General features: G+C 38.1%; 1 protein-coding gene across 3 annotated transcripts in view; it reads right to left on the bottom strand.

The window, feature by feature from the left end:
• Positions 1–18,288, bottom strand: part of LAMA2 (laminin, alpha 2) — a 705,371-nt gene extending 687,083 nt beyond the window's left edge. For 2 of the 3 annotated variants that reach the window (XM_010834646.1, XM_010834645.1), the window contains exon 1: positions 17,822–18,288. In XM_010834646.1, coding sequence (XP_010832948.1) covers positions 17,822–17,966 — 145 coding nt within the window. In that variant the 5' untranslated portion in view covers positions 17,967–18,288. The remainder of the gene's footprint in view (positions 1–17,821) is intronic. The other variant, XM_010834644.1, reaches the window with a different exon arrangement.
• Positions 18,289–19,769: the final 1,481 nt, after the last annotated feature.

Genomic DNA, 19,769 nt, shown 5'->3' on the forward strand with positions numbered 1-19,769 from the left:
ACTGGAAGAAGCACAAGCTGGAATCAAGATTGCTGGGAGAAATATCAATAACCTTAGATATGCAGATGATGCCACCCTTATGGCAGAAAGTGAAGAGGAACTAAAGAGCCTCTTGATGAAAGTGAAAGTGGAGAGTGAAAAAGATGGCTCTGCCATCATACCAAATGTTCCCTTGGTATGTCTAATCTTCTGGAAGAGATCTCTAGTCTTTCCCATTCTGTTGTTTTCCTCTGTTTCTTTGCATTGATTGCTGAGGAAGGCTTTCTTATCTCTCCTTGCTATTCTTTGGAACTCTGCATTCAAATGGGAATATCTTTCCTTTTCTCCTTTGCTTTTCACTTCTCTTCTTTTCACAGCTATTTGTACGGCCTCCATAGACAGGTATTTTGCTTTTTTGCATTTCTTTTCCATGGGGATGGTCTTGATCCCTGTCTCCTGTACAATGTCACGAACCTCCGTCCATAGTTCATCAGGCACTCTACCTATCAGATCTAGTCCCTTAAATCTATTTCTCACTTCCACTGTATAGTCATAAGGGGTTTGATTTAGGTCATACATGAATGGTCTAGTGCTTTTCCCTATTTTCTTCAACTTAAGTCTGAATTTGGCAATAAGGAGGTCATGGTCTGAGCCACAGTCAGCCCCCAGTCTTGTTTTTGCTGACTGTATACAGCTTCTCCATATTTGGGTGCAAAGAATATAATCAATCTGATTTTGGTGTTGACCATCTGGTGAAGTCCATGTGTAGAGTCTTCTCTTGTGTTGTTGGAAGAGGGTGTTTGCTATGACCAGTGTGTTCTCTTGGCAAAATCAAACTATGGTGGAGGTAATGAAGATAATGGCGACCTCTTTCAAAAGGCCCCAAGCATGCACTGCTGTACTCAGTGCCCCCAACCTGCAGCAGGCCACCCCCGACCCATGCCTCCACCAGAAACTCCTGAACACTCATGGGCAAGTCTGGGTCAGTCTCTCGTGGGATCATTGCTCCTTTCTCCTGGGTCCTGGAACACACAAGGTTCTGTTTGTGCCCACCAAGAGTTTGTTTCCCAGTCCTGTGTAAATTCTGGCAACTCTATGGTGGGGTTAATGGCAACCTCCTCCAAGAGGGTTTGTGCCATACCCAGGTCTGCTGCACCCAGAGCCCATGCCCCTGTGGCAGTCCACCGCTCACCCATACCTCTCTATAGAAATCATGATACCCATGTTATGTGCTTACTTAAATTTAATTTTTAGGATCTGCTCTGTTAAATTTATACTAATTGCTGAACAGAAATTTTAAAAGTGTTTAATATTCATTCCCAGTTACAGTGCAATATTTAACTTGAAAGAAATTTGCCAGTATGCTAATAATTCTATAGTTTTGGGAAAAAAATAGTTGAGTGCAGAGTATTTTTATTATCTGATTTATATTGTCATTTCAATCACTTTACTGTTTCTTCATCTATGAATAATACACACCAAGAGAATAAAGATTGGAGTAGCATGTCAGTTTTCTATTTCCTTTAAGTAAATTTTCAATTGAAAATATTGCCATGGCCTAATGAATTCTTGTAGACTAGGGCTTCATCTGGTATTAAAAGGAAGAAAACATAGCTAATTGCAACAGAAGTTCCTACTCCTCCCTCCCACCCTCTCAGCTCATAAACACAGAAATCAATCAAGAAACCTAAGAAAAATTTATATATATAATAGGATGAATATTTTTACACTATACATAATGATAAGTGGGGCTAAAGTTACAGAAGTGATAGAGGTGTATTCACACCTGAGGACCTGGAGGAAATGAGCTTTTAATTCCATCTTAAAAATACAAGAGAAAGAAGCATGTTCAAAAGTAGGGCATGCTGAAGAAAAGGAAAGATTTCTTGATGGCTCAAAGAGCTCAGTAAAGGCATAGAGGGTGAGGATTACCTTTTTGGAAAAAAATGGGTGAAAACAGATTAATTTAGAAAAGGTAAAAAGGAAAATCCTTTCCAAATGATGAGCTTAGAAAATGTTGACGGGTTAGGGACAAAACTGGTGGAGAACCTGAAATATTAGTGTCTAATATATATTTTAAATGATAGCTGGTAAACATTTTAATCTTATGCATTATAATCCTCATCCAAAAAAGACCCCACACACAGAAAAGTCCTGAGTAAACAAAGAAATATGCACTCCTCATCCAAAGCTTAAAAACTGCTCAGCTCTTACTGGAATATCCTAAGAAATAAAGTATGCCTCAAAAGCATAAACAGCATTCTAAATTATTTTATTTATCACATTAGTGGCATCAATAACAACACCTCATAATTGCACATATTGTGTTTCAGTATTTTTTGAAAGGTATATCTTATAAAAATACTCATTCTGTCATCCTGCTTTTTTAACTTATATGCAGAGTACATCATGAGAAATGCTGGGCTGGAAGAAACACAAGCTGGAATCAAGATTGCTGGGAGAATTATCAATAACCTCAGATATGCAGATGACACCACCCTTATGGCAGAAAGTGAAGAGGAACTAAAAAGCCTCTTGATGAAGGTGAAAGAACAGAGTGAAAAAGTTGGCTTAAAACTCGACATTCAGAAAATGAAGATCATGGCATCTGGTCCCACCACTTCATGGGAAATAGATGGGGAAACAGTGGAAACAGTGTCAGACTTTATTTTTGGAGGCTCAAAAATCACTGCAGATGGTGATTGCAGCCATGAAATTAAAAGATGCTTACTCCTTGGAAGGAAAGTTATGACCAACCTAGATAGCATATTGAAAAGCAGAGACATTACTTTGCCAACAAAGGTCTGTCTAGTCAAGGCTATGGTTTTTCCAGTGGTCATGTATGGATGTGAGAGTTGGACTGTGAAGAAGGCTGAGCATCGAAGAATTGATGCTTTTGAATTGTGGTGTTGGAGAAGACTCTTGAGAGTCCCTTGGACTGCAAGGAGATCCAACCAGTCCATCCTGAAGGAGATCAGTCCTGGGATTTCTTTGGAAGGAATGATGCTAAAGCTGAAACTCCAGTACTTCGGCCACCTCATGTGAAGAGTTGATTCATTGGAAAAGACTCTGATGCTGGGAGGGATTGTGGGCAGGAGGAGAAGGGGACGACAGAGGATGAGATGGCTGGATGGCATCACTGACTCGATGGACGTGAGTTTGAGTGAACTCCGGGAGTTGGTGATGGACAGGGAGGCCTGTCATGCTGCGATTCATGGGGTTGCAAAGAGTCGGACATGACTGAGCAACTGAACTGAACTGAACGATAAAAAGATTAGGAAATATAGTACATGTACAGCAATTTTTAAAGGCAGTTCTTTTAGTCTGCCCAAAAAGAGTAGCTTCATTTTACAATTTTTATTGTGTGCCTACCATATGCCAGTCTAAAGACAAGAAATAGAGCAGTAAATTTTAAAAGTCCTATTATTATGAAACTTACCATATTAATTTCTAACCATTACACAGCTGAAGATCTTGAAAGAGTAACTAGTTAATTATGTGCCCTTCTAGCTTTTTGAAATAACAATAGCTCTTGAAGTTTGTACACGATTGGATTCATCATTCAACTTATTACATAAATGAAAATCATAAACAGGTTAGACTCATTATATACATGAGCCAACTTTGACCTTAATCTATGGACTCCTGGATGAATATGGAAACTTAGGATAGGTTTGCTTTCTCAGAACATCTTAGGTAGCACATACTAGGAAGCCTGTGGATAAAATCTGCCCTTGAAAGTTGATTGGAAAATATTTTGTAAAAACTTGAGAAAGATCATAAAGAAAATAAAAAGTATTTTGAAGAATTTTTCAACATATCATTTCTACATACAGAGTGTATCAGTAACTATTTGCAAAACCAATGAAGATAGGATGTGCATTTTAAATATTTCCTTTCCATACCAATTTACTTTTTCTGTGTTACTTGGAGGTATGTGGCAAAAAATAAATAAGTAAATAAAAATAAAAGGAGGATGTGCCAAGGTTTTCAATACAGAAGAACTAAGAGTATTAAGAGTCACAAGGGAAAAAAATCAAGGAAAGGGGTGAAGAAAAACTTTATATTGCAATTATGCCTTTGACCAAACCTATCATTTATCATAATACAGAGTAGTATTATTAACAATACTATTTGTATGGCATATTTTATTTAACCCTTACAACAACCCCATGAGATAGAGTTGAACGTTATGTTCTCAATCTTCTTTATTAGATGGCAATTGAATTTCAGAATAGTTAAATGAATCTAAAGTATTGTTTAAGGTCTCAGTTTTAGCAAGGACTAGAGGCAAAACTTGTATCCTGGAGTCCCAATTACAAATCCAGTGATTTTTTTCCAATTTACCACAGTGAAAAATTAACTAGTTGTACATTACATGTTAAACGTGATTGAAACTTTTTAAATAGGGAAGGAGACTATAGCAAGTCTGTTGTTTAGTTGATAAGTTGTGTCTGACTCTATGGTCCCCTGAATCATAGACTGCCAGCTCCTCTGTACGTGGGATTTCCCAGGCAAAAATACCAGAACGGGTTACCATTTCTTTCTCCAAGGGATCTTCCTGACCCAGGGATCCAACCCGGGTCTCTTGCGTTGCAGGCGGGTTCTTTACTGCCGAGTCCTAGGAAGTGTTTTGTCTGATTTTTTTTCTTTCTTCAAAACCTGATGTCCCCAAGTTAAAAAAAAAGCAGGTTTTCCTAGAGATCTGTTTGTGTTACATGATTTCCTGAGGTAGTTTTTGTTTGTTTGTTTCAGAAATTTACCATTAGACTTACTGCACAGGCAGACAAACTAAACCTTCTCCCTATTCAGACTGTTTTTTCACTTTAGTGAATAGAGACAGTCCAAATAAAGAGAGTCTATATTGAGAGCTTTTTAACAATCCAATTAGACTTTTCATTGAAGACCATCCTAAAATTAATTTCCATTGTGTGTCAAACGTGCTGAATTGTCACCTCTACCCAAGAAGATGTTAGTGAAGACAGATGCTTCATAGGTTGAAAATAATAACTAATCTTTATGAAGCACTTGTCACGTGCCATACATTGAGCTCTTTAAAAAGTAGTTTATCAATCCCTAATAAATTCAAGTCAAAAAAGGAGAAATTCCTTTTATTTTTTTTTAAATTTTTTTATTATTATTTTTTTTTACTTTACAATATTGTATTGGTTTTGCCATATATCAACATGCATCCACCACGGGTGTACACGCGTTCCCCATCCTGAACCCCCCTCCCACCTCCCTACATGTATAATATCATAGAAACAAATCGCCGGTCCAGGTTCGATGCAGGATACAGGAAGCTTGGGGCTGGTACACTGGGATGACCCAGAGGGAATGGTATGGAGAAATTCCTTTTAAAAATTTATTATATCATAATTGAAATATAAAGAGCCACGAAGTACTACTAAAATTTCCATTCTGTTGCCTGCTTAAATAAGTTCTCATATTGGGCTACTAGCATAATCATTAGCTAATTATAGGACTTTGTGTTCCTTCCTATCTCTATTATTGACTTGGGTGACCTTGATAGAATTCTTCAACTGCTCTGCAGTGACATAAATAGTTTGTCATCTATAATCTCTTAGGGTCTCCTTGTAGAATATTTTGCTCTTCTATAGCAAAATGTCCTGGTGGTCTAGTGGCTATGATTCGGTCCTTTCACCACTGGGGCCCCAGCACAAGTCACTGGTCAGCGAAGGTGTGTTTCTTGGGGCTTCCCTGGTGGCTCAGATGGTGAAGAATCCAGATGGTAAAGAATCCATCTGCAGTGTGGGAAAACTGGGTTGGACCCTCGGGTTGGGAAGATCCCCTAGAGAAGGGAACGCCTACCCACTCCAGTATTCTCGCCTGGAGAATTCCAAGGACAGAGGAGCCTGGCAGGCTACAGTCCATAGGGTTGCAAAGAGTTGGACACGACTGAGTGAGTTTCACAAAGCAAAAGGGGTGTTACATGCACTGAAAATATTATTTTGAGCTTTGTGATCAGGTAATAAAAGAAAGAAGAAACTGGCTAACATTTACTGATTAACTGCCAAGTATTTTCACAAATGAGAATGAGGATGGTATCACCAACTCAATGGACATAAAGTTGGGTGAATTCCAGGAGATGGTAAGGGACATGGAGGACTGGTATGCTGCAGTCCATGGGATCACAAACAGTTGGACATGAATTAGTGACTTAACAATAAAAACAATTTTCACAAATATTATCTAGCGTAATTCTATTTTACGAATGGAAAATTTAAACTCTGTTGACTCAGGTTTTTGGTCTCAGTAAGAAAAATGGCAACATGGCTATGAATCCAATTCCTTCCATCTCCCAAGTCTATACTTTTTCTGCTAATCCAAGTTATCTCCAAAGCAGAGGAATATATATGGAAATTGAAGACATAAAGAAATATATGTTGTAAAGAACAGACTTGTGGTTGCTAAGAAGTGTTCGAGAGGGATGGAGTGGCAGTTTGGGATTAGCAGATGCAAACTAGTATATACAGAATGGATAAACAACAAGGTCCTAGTGTGTAACACAGGGAGCTATATTCAATGGCCTGTGATAAACCATAATGGAAAAGAATATAAAAAGAATGTATACATGTGTATATAACTGAACCACTTTGCTGTACAGCAGAAATTAACCCAACATTGTAAATCAACTATACCTTAAAAAAAAAAAAGTGTATGTTAATAAGAGTCTTTTTTATAACAAGCTATGAAGTTCACAATAGTGAAATACTACAACATAAATTCCAATTAAAATTGAATTCATACATTTGTGTTTTCAAGTATATGAGCAAATACTTTCATCAACAGCCTCAGCTGAATTTGGTACACCATGGGGCTGGAGGAAAAAAAAGGCTGCTTCAAGCTAGAGACACCAAGACAACTTTTAGGCTTAATTCATTTTTCTTGAGGCACTTTGAAAATTCACATTTATTGAGTCCCTAATAGATGCACCATGCTTTATATTCATTGTTTTATATACTCCTCACAATAAACCAATGAGATGAAGTAGCTACCTGAAATGACAATTGCACTACTTTGTGTTCTCCTTCACACTTTGAGCCTCATTAGGTAATTGAAAAAGGCATAGCAGGCAATAAGCTAGACAATTGGGGCAGCTACTACAGGCTTTTGAAAAAATATATTTGATGTGGCAAATTCGACTAACCTTATTTCCTCTTTAGAATAGGACCTTATATGTTACAAGCAACTTAAAAAGAATTACACTTTAGAGTTTTAACAGTATAGCTACCAGACTGAAAACTATAAACGATCCCATTTACAGCTTATTCTGTGGTCTATAAGCATTTATCAAGGCAACTAGGTTTTTTTGGAAATTCAGAATCCTGGAAATTTTTAGATTCCTTTATTCTATATTTTTGCTTATAAAACTGAAAATCTAATGATTAAACAATCAAACAATATATTAAATATATTAAGTACTGTGAGAGCATTAAACTGTAAAGGGTACATAGATACACATACAAATCCTCTCAAACTCTAGGATGTTTGCACAATTTTCTGTCTTAACTGAGAGGTTTGACTTCAAACAGAACTCCTTAAACCTTTTTATGAAGATGCCAGGTTCTGCACTTTTCAGAAGGAATTTTGAGATTAACTCTGCTCTTATTCTTATGTATATCATTTGATTCTTGCTCTTTTCATTCACAGACATATACAGTAACTATTTTTTAAAGAATCTGTTATAAAGACAATTGCTTCTAGCCTACTGAAGTAATTTCTGTAAGGTGACTTACAGAAATAATCAATTAATTCTTTATTATAGTCTGCTGCTGCTGCTGCTGCTGCTAAGTCGCTTCAGTCGTGTCCGACTCTGTGCGACCCCATAGACGGCAGCCCATGCTGTCTGTCCTCTGTCCCTGGGATTCTCCAGGCAAGAATACCGGAGTGGGTTATAGTCTAGCACCCAATAATCCAAAGCCTAAAAATTTAAAGACTAAAATTTGATGGCTACTTTGAAATTTATGCATAGCTTTGAGTATTATGCATGTGTATTTCTGCATACTTTTAAGTAGTGTGTGTGTTTAAATGAAAATGAGTTTTGAAGACTATATGTTTTATTTTTCTTGTTCTTCCATAAGACCTAGTGAATCTTCAATTTAAAACTAGACTACTAACATAATTCAGAAATAATATGATTTTTAAGGTATTTTATAAAGGATCAGAAAGGATCTAAAGCTCCAAAAGAGATGACAACTTAGGGTCCACAAAACCAGGAAAAGGAACATATTCTAATTTCTAGAACTAACAGTGGAACATGTGTTTGTCCTTGACAAATTTCTCCTTCTCTAAAATGAGGATAATTATATTAACCTGTTGGAAACTTTTGCTGTGTAAATGAATACATTAACACTCACAATGCACTAGATACTATTAAACCAATCTAAAGCATCTGGCACGCAGACCTAGTTGAACAAAGAGCCTTGGGAAATCGCACAGCCCAGTAGTCAATTGAGAAGACTGTAAGAGGAGAGATGTCGTTAACTTCCTACAAGGTGCCTCTACCAAGCCAGACACGAAATAGCTGCTCAGGTGTTCATCATTCAGAATTTACACAGATTAACTTGCTATTTGTACTAGATTAGGCCTGCTACAGAAAGCCAGCATTATGAGTAATAAACCACTAATAGACTAGCCTCTACAATCTTCTTCTAAATGTCATGTGCCAAACAGGATAAAGCTCCCATATTAAAATCCACATTCAAGATGACTGGAAAAATACTATATTTTTATTCATATTAACATCTTTGGCAGGCAATACCCTAGCTTTAACTCTCAATGTAATTTTAGATTATGTCTCAAAACTATCTTTATATGATAATTATCCGTGACTTTTAATAAAATGAAATATGTAGGTGAAGTTTATCCTTTCATACTTTCTAAGAAGTTAAATTTGTTAGAATCATCTCTTTGAAAACCATATTGTATTCAGAATCAGGATATTAAAGGAAAAAGAAAGGGAGGGAGGAAGGGGATGAGGGAAGGAAAGAAGCAGAGGTAGGGAGAAAGGGAAGGGAGGGAGGAGGGAAGAAGGAAGACAGAGATGGTTTGTTTTAAATGATAAAATTAGGTCAGCCCAAAATTGAGTTACTTTATTCCAAAGATTACTGCAAGACTTACAGAGATCCTTAAAGAAGTTATAAAAATCGAAGCAGAGCATCGAGTGCTTCTAACTGTAAAAAGGTTGATAACATTTCAAAGTTCCTTTCATAAAAGAAGTCATCAGATCAATACATCACTGTGTCATTTTTAATAATAGTACCTAAACTTTAGCTCTGATACTGAAATGAATGATTAAAAAAAAAAGAGAACTCTAAGGTACATACATATCCATGTGGGATTATAGAGAATTTTTGTAACAAGTACATTAGCTAAAAATGCTCCAAGAAACCTAAGGCATATTTCTAGGAACACTGGGACAAAATAAAAGGATATGTAGAAGTTCCTTGAACTTGGGCAGTTTTGAGCTATTCATATTCTTTAATAGTAGAATGGAAGTGAGATGCCAAAAGCAAAAAAAAAAAAAAGTTTTACAAAGATGCCTCTGAGCCTCCTGATGTTAAGATTGTTGAAGTGTAATACTCTGGAATGGATTCTCTTAAACATGCCCTACAAATGAAAGGTTAGGGGCAGGAGATGAATTTAAAATAATCCTACGTTTATCCTGTGTCTACCCCAATGGATTAGAGCTTGCTTGAGATGAAAAATATTAATTTATTCAATTCATTCATTTTATTCTGCTCAAAACTCTTCAGTATCATCCACCTGAGTTAGACTAAAAAGCAAAATCTTTACAGTGATCAAGCCCGCATTACTTCTCTAGCCCTTCAAATTGTGCTTTAGACCTTTGTAAGCCTGTTCCCTGTGCTCAGAGTACTCTTCCAGCTGATATCTGTATTAATCATTCCCAAAACCCCAGCAAGTGTTCACTCAAGGGTGACCTTCTCAGTGAGGTCAACCTTTATCCCTTTATCACTATTTAAAAATAGAAACCATCCTTCATTCTTAGAACTCCTGACTCCTTTTTGTTGTATTTGTCCAGAAATCCATCACTGGCTACATTCTACACAATATAGGTATTCATGATATTACTTATTCATTATATTTTCATCATATTTGTCTCAACTAGAATATAAACTCCATAAGAGCAGGGATATGTTGAGTTTGTTGTTGTTGTTGGGTGGGGGAGCTCTCTTTTGCTCACTGAATACAATCACTCTTTAACCACATTCCAATACACATAGGCCCAACCCACCAATTTCTTGCAGAAATTCTGGCCTTGGAATTCAGTTTTACCCATGGGTTCAGCCCAGAATCCATATTCTTTCTGGCTGCCTGGTATACACTGAGCCTGGCATGAGTCTTGGAGAATCATGTGCCTATCTAACGCTGTCCTTCTCTAAGCCCCACCTTCTTTTCCCATTCACCTCAGTTGGCTTCTGCCTTAGTTCCTGCTTAGCTACCCATTTCAAAGTTGTGACTAAGACTCCTAAACTCCAGTCTTCCAGATTAGAAACTAGACAATTTGGCCACTGTCAATGTTTTCTTCCTCATCTTTTCCACAGGGTCTCCACGTGCTAAATAAGGACGTAAAGCATATTGGACAGATGACCTGGAGTCACCTATTTTATTTAAGTACTCTCTTGGAAACTCTTCCAGACATGTTCTACCCACAGGATAAAATCCTACTGGACAGCTAATGCTGGCTGGACTCAGGTGTGCATTTGATAAATCCTTTGGACTCTATAAGGACAGATAACCACCCCACTAATCTTGTTATGCACAGGCTAAACAGAAATTAGTATTCCCTGTTCTGGACCCACGAGGCCTTGATTCCTCCTCTTCCATTGTGGCCCACCATTGTAGTTCCAAAATTCTGAAGTAGATTATGAAAGGAGATGTCAGAGCCCGTATAAAGCTTAAATGAATTTCTTTTTATCGGTCACTGCTAAATCTATGTGGACTAGAAGAAAGAACAATGATTCATTCTCAGCGGTCCACATTGAAAAGTCTAGCACATTAGTCATTTCCATGAATAATCAGTATTTATTAAATATATGAATAGAAAAAAGAGTGGCAATGATCTACTTAAGGAAACTTTTTTGAGTAGCAGCTATTACAGTATAACTGAAAGGAATAAAAAGTCCAAATTCTACTACTTCAGAAATTCTTTTTATTTAACTAAAACCCACCCATGGGGGAAAAAAATCCATGTTTTTCTTACAGCAATCATATCTGGGTAGAACTCTTGGGGTATCTATTTGAGTTGTTAAATAATTACATCTAAAGAAGGTGAAAAGTGTAGTCATTACAGTGAGGTGAAATCTCATCTTTTAGGAGCTACAGTAACTGAAGTGAATTAAGAAACAATTGGACAAAATAAACAAATGCAACCTAATTAAACTTAAAAGATTTTGCACAGCAAAGGGAAACCATAAATAAGACAAAAAGACAACCCTCAGAATGGGAGAAAATATTTGCAAACCAAGCATCTGACAAAGGATTAATCTCCAAATATACAAGCAGCTAAATATAAAAAGAAAAAAACCCAATCCAAAAATGAGTGGAAGACCTAAATAGACATTTCTCCAAAGGAGACATATAGATGGCCAACAAATCCATGAAAAAATGTTCAACATCACTAATTGTTAGAGAAAAGCATATCAAAACTACAATGAGATATCACCTCATATCAGCCAGATTGGTCATCATCAAAACATCTACAAACTATAGATGCTGAAAAGGATGTGGAAAAAGGGAAACCCTCCTGCACTGTTAGTGGGAATGTCAGTCAGTTCAGTTGCTCAGTAGCATCTGACTCTTTTCGACCCCATGAACTGCAGCACACCAGGTCTCCCTGTCCATCACCAGCTCCTGGAGTTTACTCAAACTCATGTCCATTGAGTCTGTGATGCCATCCAGCCATCTCATCCTCTGTCGTCCCCTTCTCTTCCTGCCCCCAATCCCTCTCAGCATCAGGGTTTTTTCCAATGAGTCAACTCTTCCCGTGAGGTGGCCAAAGTATTGGAATTTCAGCTTCAGCATCAGTCCTTCCAAAGAACACCCAGGGCTGATCTCCTTTAGAATGGACTGGTTGGATCCCTTGCAGTCCAAGGGACTCTCAAGAGTCTTCTCCAACACCACAGTTCAAAAGCATCAATTCTTTAGCACTCAGCTTTCTTCACAGTCCAACTCTCACATCCATACATGACCACTGGAAAAACCATAGCCTTGACTAGACAGACCTTTGTTGGCAAAGTAATGTGTCTGCTTTTCAATATGCTATCTAGGTTGGTCATAACTTTCCTTCCAAGGAGTAAGCATCTTTTAATTTCATGGCTGCAGTCACCATCTGCAGTGATTTCAGAGCCCAAAAAAATAAAGTCTGACACTGTTTCCGCTGTTTCCCCATCTATTTGATACAAATACTATTAAGAACAGTATGGAGGTTCCTTAAATCACTAAAAATAAAACTACCATATGAGCCAGCAATCCCCACTACTGGGTATATACTCTGAGAAAACCACAATTCAAAAAGACACACGTACCCCAATGTTCACTGCAGCACTATTTACAAAAGCCAGGACATAAAAGCAACATAAATGTCCATCAACAGATGAACAGATAAAGAAGATGGAAACATATATACAATGAAATATTATTTAGCCATGAAAAGGAAAGAAACTGGGTCATCTCTAGTGATGTGGATGGACCTAGAGTCTGTCAAACTGAGTTAAATAAGTCAAAAAGAGAAAAACAAACATTGTATATTAACTCGTATGCATGGAATATAGAAAGATGGTATAGATGAGCCTGTTTGCAAGCCAGGAATAGAGACACAGACAAAGAGAACAAATATGTGGACACAGGTGGGAAGGGAAAGAAGGTGAGATGAACAAGGAGAGTATGACTGAGATATATACACTGCTGCTGCTGCTGCTAAGTCACTTCAGTCGTGTCCAACTCTGTGTGACCCCATAGACGTCAGCCCATGAGGCTCCCCCGTCCCTGGGATTCTCCAGGCAAGAACACTGGAGTGGGTTGCCATTTCCTTCTCCAATTCAGGAAAGTGAAAAGTGAGAGTGAAGTCACCCAGTCGTGTCCAACTCTTCTCGACCCCATGGACTGCAGCCTACCAGGCTCCTCCATCCATGGGATTTTCCAGGCGAGAGTACTGGAGTGGGGTGCCATTGCCACACTACCATGTGTAAAATAGATAGCTAGTAGGAAGCTGCTATATAGCACAGGGAGCTTAGCTCGGTGTTCTGAGATGACCTAGAGGGGTGGGATGTGGGGCGTGAGAGGGATGTTCAAGGGAGGGGGGATGTATGTATACATATAGCTGAGTCACTTCACTATACAGTAAAAATTGACACAACACTGTAAAGCAATAATACTCCACATAAAAAAATTAAAATAAAAAAATAAGAGACCCAGCCAATATATCATAAAAAGAGTATGATGTGTATTAATAAGTATTAACCAGAATTATAACCAAAACTTATTCAAACTTTTGCAAGAAAGGTCCTATATCTTTCTCATGTGCATATTACAGTGTACCTAGAATAAGATCCTATTTGTTTACACAATAAAATGTTAAATATAAAAAATTTAAAAAGAGACAGAATTGGCAAAGCATGTGCAAGGTTTTCATAATCCCAAGAAACTCTTGATACAGATTCAGTTCATTACTTTGCAGGAAATCTTAAAAAAAAATTTAGGAATAAGATATATCAGCAATTTGCATACACCAATAAGTGAGATTTTAAGAATATATAAAGTATGTTATTTAAATAAACTCTAACACATCCATAATATAACAGTCAATGGTGAATATGTTCATATTTTTACTCATACACTTTATATGTTATAAATCATTTTTACCAAACTAGTAGGCCAATATGTAGTGAACAAGCCAACAAGTTACAAATGTAACAAAAGGAAATACCATAAAAAAAAAAATCAATTACAGCTTTACAGCCACAATAAATCCCCTGAAAAGTTCTCAGGTAATTTATAAAGTGTTCTCACATTTTATAGCACAGGATGTTTTAGAACTGTGCAATTTATGGTGATGTGGAAATTACATATTAAATTTTTAAGTATTCTTGCCAAACATGAGTGACAATCATCTCAAAGATGTTTTTATTTTAAATCTCAGAAGACATCTAAAAACACATTTATATTCACTGAATATTTTCTTGACATTTTTTAAGAATTCAGAAGTTCAAATACAAGTATGCATTCTCAAAACAATAGAATGTAATACTAGAATCTTGGACTTGGTTAAGGACTGGAGACTTGAATCTTAACTTCCTTTCTGCAGAGGCATTCCTTCCTAAATCATCTCTGACATGTTGCACATTTGATCACTGCATGGACATTTCCAGAAGCTGGGTGTTCCAGCACAACCCAATTATTTCTGAACAGCTCAGAACAGGGAAGGGAGAGGAGGGAGGAGAGGTTTCCTCTCATTTTATTTAACTTAAACCTTCCTCTTTGTCACACTCTTCTATGCATTTAAATTCAGGCTTTAGAAAGAATATTTTAGTCTCTCTTCCAAATAACAACCCTTCCAAAAATTCAAGGATATCTCATGATTTCCTAAGTCTTTCTTTCTCCAAATTAACAGTCTTTACTTGGAATAATCCTCCTTTAAAAATCTTTTCAGACTTCTAACCTTTCTGCTCTTCCTCCTCTCGATTTGCATCCATTTGTCAATGCTGCACTCAAATGTGTACTAAACCAACCAGCCAACCTGCTTCTAAGTTTTTTATGAGTTAACTATTCTGTCACCATATCGCACTGTATGTTCATATTGAATGGGCTGCAGTTCAGACTGCCTTTCTCATCCTGTCTTTGTACTCATTCCTGTTCATATAAAGTACACAACAAATGTTTAAAGAGGGCAACATGAAACTACTTAACATCTGGATACAAATAACAAAACCAAGTTCATGTAGGTTGTGTTCATGGATCAGCCTATAGAGACCTTTATAGATTCCTGAATCTGATAGTCATCAGCTTAGCCATCTGAATCAGTTTTGGAACACCGGCAGTCGTCATAAACTTGGATGTTATATTTTCCATCAAGCCATTACCAAGACAAATGAGCATAAGGAAACCTCTGTCACAGCCCTAAAGACTTCTTCCTGGATCGATCTTGATCTACTATGCAGTAGTCTTTGGAAATTATTTTCACTCAGTTGCAATTTACCTACTATTACATTTCCATTTCCACACATTATTTACACAAATATCAGGATAAGATCTTATCTACTGCCTTGCTGAAATACAGACCCACTTTGTATCATTTTCCTATTCTGTCAATCTTAAATTTAGTTAAGGAATTTCCTTAGAATATCTTTCCTGCTGAGTCAATACTATTGATACCACAATTCACTGTGTTCTAGAAACTATACAAGATTTCAAAGAAAAAAAACAACAAAAAAAATCTGATTAAGTTTCTAACTTAGTTACAATGTCTAAAAATGTTTCCTCATGTCAACATTCTTAGTAAACTAGTACCATACTATAAGGGAAGACAGAACTCATTCTAAATTAATTCTTGGCCAGGAAGGTCAGTGCTAGTATAATTGAAAAGAGAAAATTGATGATAGCCAAGAGAACACCTCTTCAATCAAACTCATATCCAATAATCTTCACTGAGACCTTGCTTTAACAGAACTGTATTGAAAAGGAAACATGGCCTCAAAAAATTAAATGGAAAAAAAAAAAACTTTTGTACTATAAAATGGGACCTTGAACATAAAACAATACTAGAAGTGCTCTTAGTTGTTAAGAATTAAGTTATTATCAGTTGCATGAACTTAAGTCACAGCTACTCCAAGCTTTAAGTTTTAAATGTGTCTAACAATAAATAATGACTGGAGGTAAAATAATCTCACATATATAAGGTATTTTAAAAATATAAAGCACTATACAAATTTAAGGCATTATGAATATATATTTTATGTAAACTTTAATACTAACAAGCTTTAACCATTTATCCATGAGCCAGTCTCTAAATATATTGCAAATAATCTATAAAATACACAATAACTGATGCTAGAATGCAAAATATAGCAGTGTATAGTGAACGCTATGGTATAGTTAGAATTCCTTATTGTGCATAATGTTCAAATGATGTCTCAACAAATGGCAGTATAATTTCTCCATTCTGAATTCATTTCATCTTGTGCCTGTACCATAGAAATCAGAGTTAATTTTACCTCAAATAAAACTGGGGAGAGGGAGGAGACAAGAGGGAGAATAAGAGAAAAAAAGGGGGGGGCATGCCATGGAAAACTGTCAGGAACCCACTTGATCCCTACTCTGCATGCTTTGAGCTTTAAGTAAACAGAGAGTTGATGATCTTGGTATCTTTACTCCCAGCTGCCTAAGAGTATTAAAGTATTATGTTTTGTTAAAACATCACATAACTGAGTAAAGTTAATATTTAAAGGTAGTATTTTTTAAATCAGCTGCCAAAGATACTCTCAAAATCATTCTCATAAATTCTATTAATTAAGCCACATTGACCCCATTTGACTTCTCAGAAAAGCAAAAGCCAAAATAGAAGGGAAAAAAATGTTATATAGTGAATGTAAGGTCATTTTTATTCTAGGAATTTTAATCAGGGGGTTATTATTATAGCTAGGAGCTTAGAGTACATTTTTTTTCTCCCTTTAAAATAAAGTAGCAATGCTAGAAATGCTAGATTGCAAGCAGAAAAACTATCAGAACTGTTGACATAGCTTATTCCAGTTAACTAAAAGAGGGATAAATATTCTTTAAAATTCTGGCAGATTCAGTCTCATCAAAACTTTCAAAAGCTACTAATCTCCAGATTTTGTACTCTTAGGGTAAACATTTTGATGTTTGAAACCAAACCTTAAATATTTCTCAAACTTTTTTTTTACTTTGATACATGTTTTCCAACTTACAGAAAAGTCTGCTCAAATGTTGTATTATAAATTATTGTGTTAAATGCTGCACGTGCACTTCTTTTAAAATTCATGACCATAAACTAACCCTGCAAAGTCTCCCCAGAGTTTCAGAAATCATATGCAAACATTAAGGCGCTCTGAGGAGAGTTATTTGTGTTACGTTAAGTACAACTGTTTCCCAAAGTCAGGCGAAGAGTGTTATCTGGGCACTGTGGTCTTAATTAAAACACAAATGACATAGAGGTTTCATCTGTGTTTAAGCAAGGGGAGGCATTTCACTATAATAAAATAGCATACCCAAAATAGGATGTCGGTAAATAAAAGATGAGTCTGGGGGCACCACTGCCAAGAAAGAAAATCCACATACTTAACGACTTACCGACTGAACAACAAAAAACGCCTTTACACGCCCTGTTCAAAGAGTTAGAAACAAAGTCTCTAAAAATAAAGATGTATCAGCTGCCCTCCATAAAGCTCCAAGACGAGCCACAGCTTGGGAAATCTTTCTTTGCGGGGATGGAAACGGATTTGGGGAAACTTTTTAAAGTTTTCTAATTGGTTGAAAGTTTGCCTCTTAGAAAAACTTAGGAAACTAATTTGCAGGATGTTCAGTGATAGCAAGTAGACACAGAAACGCATGGAAGATGAAAACGCTCCGTTTTCTTTGGGGGGAGGTAGGCAGACGGTGGGTGAACTCAGGGAGCTAAAAGTGAACTTGCATCAGACTTAGACCCTCTCGCCCCAAAGCGCGCTCCCCAAAGGCAAAGCAAGAAAGAGGTCCCTCTCCAGCAAGCGTAGGACGAAGGAACCAGAGAAGGTCCGCGGGCCCCAGCAGAGCGTGTGACCTGGAGCCCGTGCCTCGACTGTACCTCTTTGCTGATGCGCGGGTGGCTGCCACCGATGCTGCTGCTGCTGCTGCTGCTGCTGCTGCTGCCACTCCGGGCGCTGCGCCTGGCCGCCCCCGAGGCCTCCGCTGAGCAGCAGGACCAGGAGCACCCCGAAGGCTCGGGGCATTGCGGTAGCCCCTAGAGCGGATTCACTTTTCGGGAGCTGGAGTCGCTGCCGCCCGGTCTCCTGGCCCGGGCTAGTAAGCTGAATGTGCAGCAGCTGCTGGCTAAAGGAAGGAGCCAGCCCCCACCCACCCCGGCTCGGTCGCAGCCGGAGTGTTGGGGGAGAAAGAAGACACTCCCCCACCCGCCCCTTTCCCTGGCCCTCGCCCCACAGACGTCCCGGCCCAGGCCCTTAAAGGGTCCTCGGTGAAAGAGGCCTTTTGCTACAGCCTAGGTCCTTCACTGCGAGAAAAGATTGGCTTCATCTGTTAGCTGAACTTCAAGATAAAGGAAGTCATTGATAAGAGACCACTTTGTGACCTGTAAAATCCCTCCACGTGGAAAGCATTCAATTTTGTGGGAAATCAGCACAGCTAGGATCTTTAGCGAAGCTCAGAAGATGGACCTCCTGAGAAAGGCCTGGCAAAGCTGTGCGAGAGCACTGCGTATCCAGGTGATCCACGCTGGGGATAAGTCTGTCCCAAAGGTCCAGATGACTGCCAGGGTACTAGGAGGCAGAGGGTGAACCGGATGAGGCAGTGAGGCCAGGAGACTTACGGCTGGCTAGGCAGCAAGAGGCGGGGCGGGGGGAGGGGATCGCAAAATAAAACAAGCCCCCTTTATCCACTGCGATGTCTATGACGAATGTGAAGGTAAAAATTAAGGTTTTCCATTCAGTCAGGTAACATGCATTCAAAGAGGATAAAAGGTCTTTTCGTTTCCCTTCAGATTCAAAATGTCTTGCTTCCAGTCCCCATTTCTTCCCTGTAACTCAGCAGAATTATCTGCAAGGTTTTCTGCCACCCCGTGTTCAGATGACAGTTCCTTACTAGTTTTTTGTTTGTGTGTGTGTGTGTGTGTGTGTGTGTGTTATGGTCTGTGGCTCTCATAAGATTTGGAACAGCTCTTTACCGGAGTTTTATGAGACGTCCAGGGTGTTTTTTGGTGGAGCCAGTGAGGAGGGGGACTACTGGCGTCAGTACACAGTGAGGTTAGAGCGTTATGGGTGGGTCAGTCCCTCGCCCCAGCCCAGGCAGCTCTGTAAGGGCCACTGGACATTCATTTCGATAAAAACCCTCACGTTATATTTGCAGCCTAATTTAAGTCTATTTTGCACACAAGCAAAAGTTTTTGCATCATTTTTTTTCCCTCGGATGTATCTACTATATAAATCGAGGAAAGAATATATGTGTTTTTTAACCTTATCAAGATTTGTTTATTCCAGAAAAATCTCATAACTGAAAACACCTCTGCTGGTGGTATTGACACCAGTACAATATCTACACCCTATCTGTCACGTTGACATTGACTCCGAGTAGGCTCAGGCTTCTGTTTCATTTTGCCTGCTAGTTTTACCCAAGCATTTACACATTGAACTACATGTTGTTTTATACAGATAACTTTTTCCTCTTTATTTTATAGTTGATTTTATATTTTTTTAAATATTATGAAGTTAAGTGATAATATCTATGGATTTCCTGTCAATAAAATAAAGGAGATATTGTTCCTAATAGGATTGATTGAGACCCCTTAGCCAAATGTGCTTCCCAGGTGGCGCTAGTGGTAAAGAGCCAGCCTGCCAATGCAGGAGACATAAGAGACACAGGTTTGATCCCTCGGTTGGGAAGATCCCCTGAAGGAGGGCATGACGGCCCACTCTAGTATTCCTGCCTGGAGAATCCCATGGAAGAGGAACCTGGAAGGCTACAGCCCATCATGCTGCACAAAGTCAGACATGCCTAAAGTGACTACGCATGCATTGGCCAAA

The sequence above is a fragment of the Bison bison genome, unplaced genomic scaffold, assembly GCF_000754665.1.
Source record: "Bison bison bison isolate TAMUID 2011002044 unplaced genomic scaffold, Bison_UMD1.0 scf7180017864035, whole genome shotgun sequence".
In the NCBI taxonomy this organism is placed as follows: Eukaryota; Metazoa; Chordata; class Mammalia; order Artiodactyla; family Bovidae; genus Bison; species Bison bison.